We start from the raw sequence: 3,893 nt of genomic DNA on the forward strand, positions 1-3,893 counted from the left end.
TAAGAAAGTATTTATGAAAAAACTATGAAAATAGTACATAAATGTATATAAATAGTCCCTCGGACAAGGTTCCAAATAGGTAACCTTGTCCCCAGGGACAAGGGGGAGTACAACAGTAATCAAACAATCTTACCTCCATATCCAAACAGTTCAAGGGGCATTTGTCGCAATAAATTAAGTCTCCATGGCACATATAATACATGCATATCATTTCTATCAAAGGAAATTCTATACAACTGAATGAAATCAAATGCATGGCATTGGACTTCATCCTCTCGTTGCAATGCCTCAACCATACATGAGATCTCTTCATTAATTTGCTATGAGAGGTAAATAAGAGATCTTAAATAAGAGTAAGTCTATAATATCATCATGGTGATATTATAGATATTATAGACTTCATTTTGGACTCTGAAGGCAGATGCATCCATGGCCATATGTTATATACATAACATAATTGACCAGAAAAGGAATCTAAAGATATAAAGCAAATACAGATCACCAAATTCTCATTTTATATAAAATATAATTACATTTATAATCCTTTCTAGGAAAAAAACAAAACAATTAAAATTACATTAGAGAGAAAAGGAAAATACAGGTGAGAATACAGAAAAAATTGAAAGGAGGTTTATATTTGGTAGTCAGATTAATTTTGCTTCCATTTAAGGATAAATTATATGGTAACTAATAATAATTATGATACCATTTATAAATAGATAAAATCTTGATTATTATGGTATTAAATTTATTGGATTTATAAAAATAGACTGAGTCTTTTTTTATTTTATAATATATGTACGATAAATTATCCCATTAAAAATATTATTATTTTTGAAACACATAAGAAAGAAAGACCAATTTTTAATTTCAAGTATTTGCCGCTGTCATACCCTTGTTTGCTTATTACATACCTTGTATGCTTATCATTATTATTAATTATGTAATAATCAAATAATGGTATGACAGTGGTACACGTACAAGACACTCTGAAACAAAATAAGATATTAATTAAGATCGTCTTCTGGGGGTGCAAGATTCAGGTCTGGAAGTGCGACTCTGTTCAATTTATCATCATCTGCAGAAATTAGAAAGTTTAACTGAATTAATGAATGAATATATAAGATCAGGTATGAAAAGATTTTGAAGATGGAGAAAAACCTGCATCGATTGGGTCTGTGGGTTGTAGCGCTAAGGATTTTTGAAGTCTGACAGCAGTTGGAAACATCAGTGTGTTGGTGAAGATTAAATCCTTCATCAAGCTATTGCTGATGGGGGAAAAGCTGTACTTTTCCTTCCACATTGGAACAAGCTCAGGTACTGATGGAATCACAAGATTTTCCACTTTCAGAAAGCAAAGGGCCTGCAAATTAATTTCCATTACGAATTGTTCCAAGAAAAGAGAATAAAGATTAAACAAGTGATTAATAAATTTTTATTATTCTTAAAAAAAAAAAAAAAAAAAAAGCTTACAGATTCTAGGGCAGTAAGTAGTTTCTGCAGCATTCCTTTGCCCCTGTACTTTTCACAGGTTCCAACAAATGGCATCTCAGCTAGCTTGTTTCCATGCACCCTATAGAATCATCATCAACCCAACACTTATTACGTTAAATGGATAGTCATGCTGCACTTTGCACAAGCTTAACAATGGATATATCACAAAAACAAGACAAAAATAAAAATAAAAATAATCAATATATTATATACCTTAAGGATGCGACTGATATAATTTCATCATTGTGTTCCAACACAGCAGTGAAAAAACGTCCAAAATTTAACCGAACTAAATTAGACCTGAAAGACAGAATTTAAATGAATTTTTCCTTCAAACAAGAAGATTGATTTCGAAAAAAATAATACTTACCCACGATTATAGACGACACTCTGGATAATATTTATTGTGGTAAACCGATCAATGTTGGGTAAAAAGATTTCATCCATGACGGTCCATGCTACTGCAATTTTGCAGTTGCATTCGACCATTTTGCGCATATCATTACCACTTTTAGACGTCGTCCATGCTGGCATCCATTGCAGGAGAGTGCAAGAATAACCATTATCTAGTTCATTTCTTACTCCCGCTATCTTTTGAAGCTTCGTATATATCTTATAAAGAGGGAAAAAGAAGTTAAATATAGCAATAGCAAAGAGAAACGGCATCGTCATAATATTTTGAATGATCATATAAATAATACAACAATAGCATAAACTGAAGAAGCACCTCCCCACAGATGTTGCTGCAAAATGCAGTTGGACAATTGAGATCTATGTCTTTTGTTTCCAGAAGACATTCCTCGTGATCTGTATCAGAATCAAAGCAACAAATGTGACAGCTTTATTTTTATAGAACTACGTACTTAATTTGCTATGAGATGTAAATAATAGATATCTGAAAGAGTAAGCCTATAATATCATGGTGATATTATAGACTTCAATTTGGTTTCTGAGGGCAGATGCATCCATGGCCATAAGGTGGCAATGATATACATAATTCTAAATCATAACAGAGAAAAGGGGAATAATAACATACATTTCATTTCACATTCTAAGCATTCTGTATTGCTGCCAGCACCACAAAATTTGCAAACACAGCGAGGACATAGCCAATCTCCTTGGGGTACATTCTGCACAATTTGCCAGACTCAGCTTAAGAATTAATTAAGAGAGATTAAAATAACAGTAAATTGTACTTTATCTATCTTTTTGAAGACATTTGCATCAGAAAATAAATATGAAAATCGTGCATAAATGTATATAAATAAGCATGTGCAGGGACTATGTTCTTGGGACAAGGTTGCCTAGTGAAGAAATACTAGAGAGATTCACTACCTCCATATCCAAACAGTTTAAATGATAGGTAGAGGGGCATTGGTGGCAACAAATTAAGTCTCCCCCATCGGCACAAACAATGCAGGCGTCATCATTTCTATCTGACGCAATTGTATGTAGTTGAATGAGATTGAATGTGACTTCATCCTCTCGTTGCAATGCCTTTACCATAATGGATAATAGATAACTCTGCAATCTAACGAGATAAATGTTGTCATATGGCCCCTTGAGGTCACGTCTTTGGGCATGACTCTCAAACTCATCAACTGTAATCACTTTGTCACAGCAACAACAAAGCACACCAGCCGGAGTAATCTTTCCCTTTTGAAGCACAACATTGTGGCTCTCATCCATGTACCAAACTTGCTCATTTTTTTGAATAATCTCCTTGTCAATCAACCATGACAGGACTGTTTTTTTGCTTGAAAGTACTTCGCTGCTATTGTTGGAAGTACTCGGCGTTTGATGCAAGTCTGAGCTTCTACTTCTCCTAGTTGTCCTTGCTAGGAGTCGATTACTTGGTTGTCTAGATGGTGGTCCTTGTTCACCCCCATTATTTTGACGACGTCCACGTCTCCTCTCAATAGCACTACCATTATTTGATTTGCTAGAGCTTTCTATTTCAGGTGCTGTTCCCTCCATTTGAACAGTACGATCTGCCATTTGCGTTGGAGCGTTTGATGATGATGAGCCCACATTGTTGCTTCTACATCTTCTTTGTCGCCTAATAATTGTGTAGTCAGGGTCTGAGTACGTTGAGTCATATCCTTCATCTTCAGAACTACTTGAATGAGAAAAATAAATCCTCTTCTGCTTTCGAGTCCTCATCTGATGTCAAGCTATAACTAATAACTAAACAAAGAATTCATGGTTTAAGAAAATTCAAACAAGAAGCCAAGATTATAATAGAATATTTATAAGGAATCAAATTCATTTTAATCATTCCACTTCATTTTTTTACTTATATATTCTTATACATCTATCGTATTATATTAATTCAATACAATATATTATCGTTTTTCACATATATCATATCGTAAGATATTAATAACTATGATTTGCAC

General features: G+C 33.7%; 1 protein-coding gene across 1 annotated transcript; it reads right to left on the bottom strand.

Annotated features, from left to right (window-relative positions):
* Positions 1-1,007: 1,007 nt before the first annotated feature.
* LOC123210859 (increased DNA methylation 1-like) lies at positions 1,008-3,657 on the bottom strand. Its single transcript, XM_044629352.1, has 8 exons — positions 2,908-3,657; positions 2,531-2,624; positions 2,222-2,301; positions 1,865-2,106; positions 1,708-1,794; positions 1,474-1,573; positions 1,162-1,363; positions 1,008-1,078 (listed from the first exon to the last, which is right to left on the bottom strand). Exons 1-8 carry the CDS (start codon positions 3,655-3,657, stop codon positions 1,008-1,010), a joined length of 1,626 nt encoding a protein of 541 aa, XP_044485287.1.
* Between the last annotated feature and the right edge of the window lie 236 nt (positions 3,658-3,893).

This window comes from Mangifera indica, chromosome 3 (genome assembly GCF_011075055.1).
Source record: "Mangifera indica cultivar Alphonso chromosome 3, CATAS_Mindica_2.1, whole genome shotgun sequence".
NCBI lineage: Eukaryota > Viridiplantae > Streptophyta > Magnoliopsida > Sapindales > Anacardiaceae > Mangifera > Mangifera indica.

Excerpts from the sequence above, each read along its gene's own strand:
- LOC123210859 (XM_044629352.1), bottom strand. The coding sequence starts at position 3,657 with ATGAGGACTCGAAAGCAGAAGAGGATTTATTTTTCTCATTCAAGTAGT. Across the intron at positions 1,795-1,864 it reads AGTGTCGTCTATAATCGTGG|GTCTAATTTAGTTCGGTTAA; the intron begins GTAAGTATTATT and ends TCTGTCTTTCAG. Across the intron at positions 1,364-1,473 it reads TACTTACTGCCCTAGAATCT|GCCCTTTGCTTTCTGAAAGT; the intron begins GTAAGCTTTTTT and ends ATTAATTTGCAG.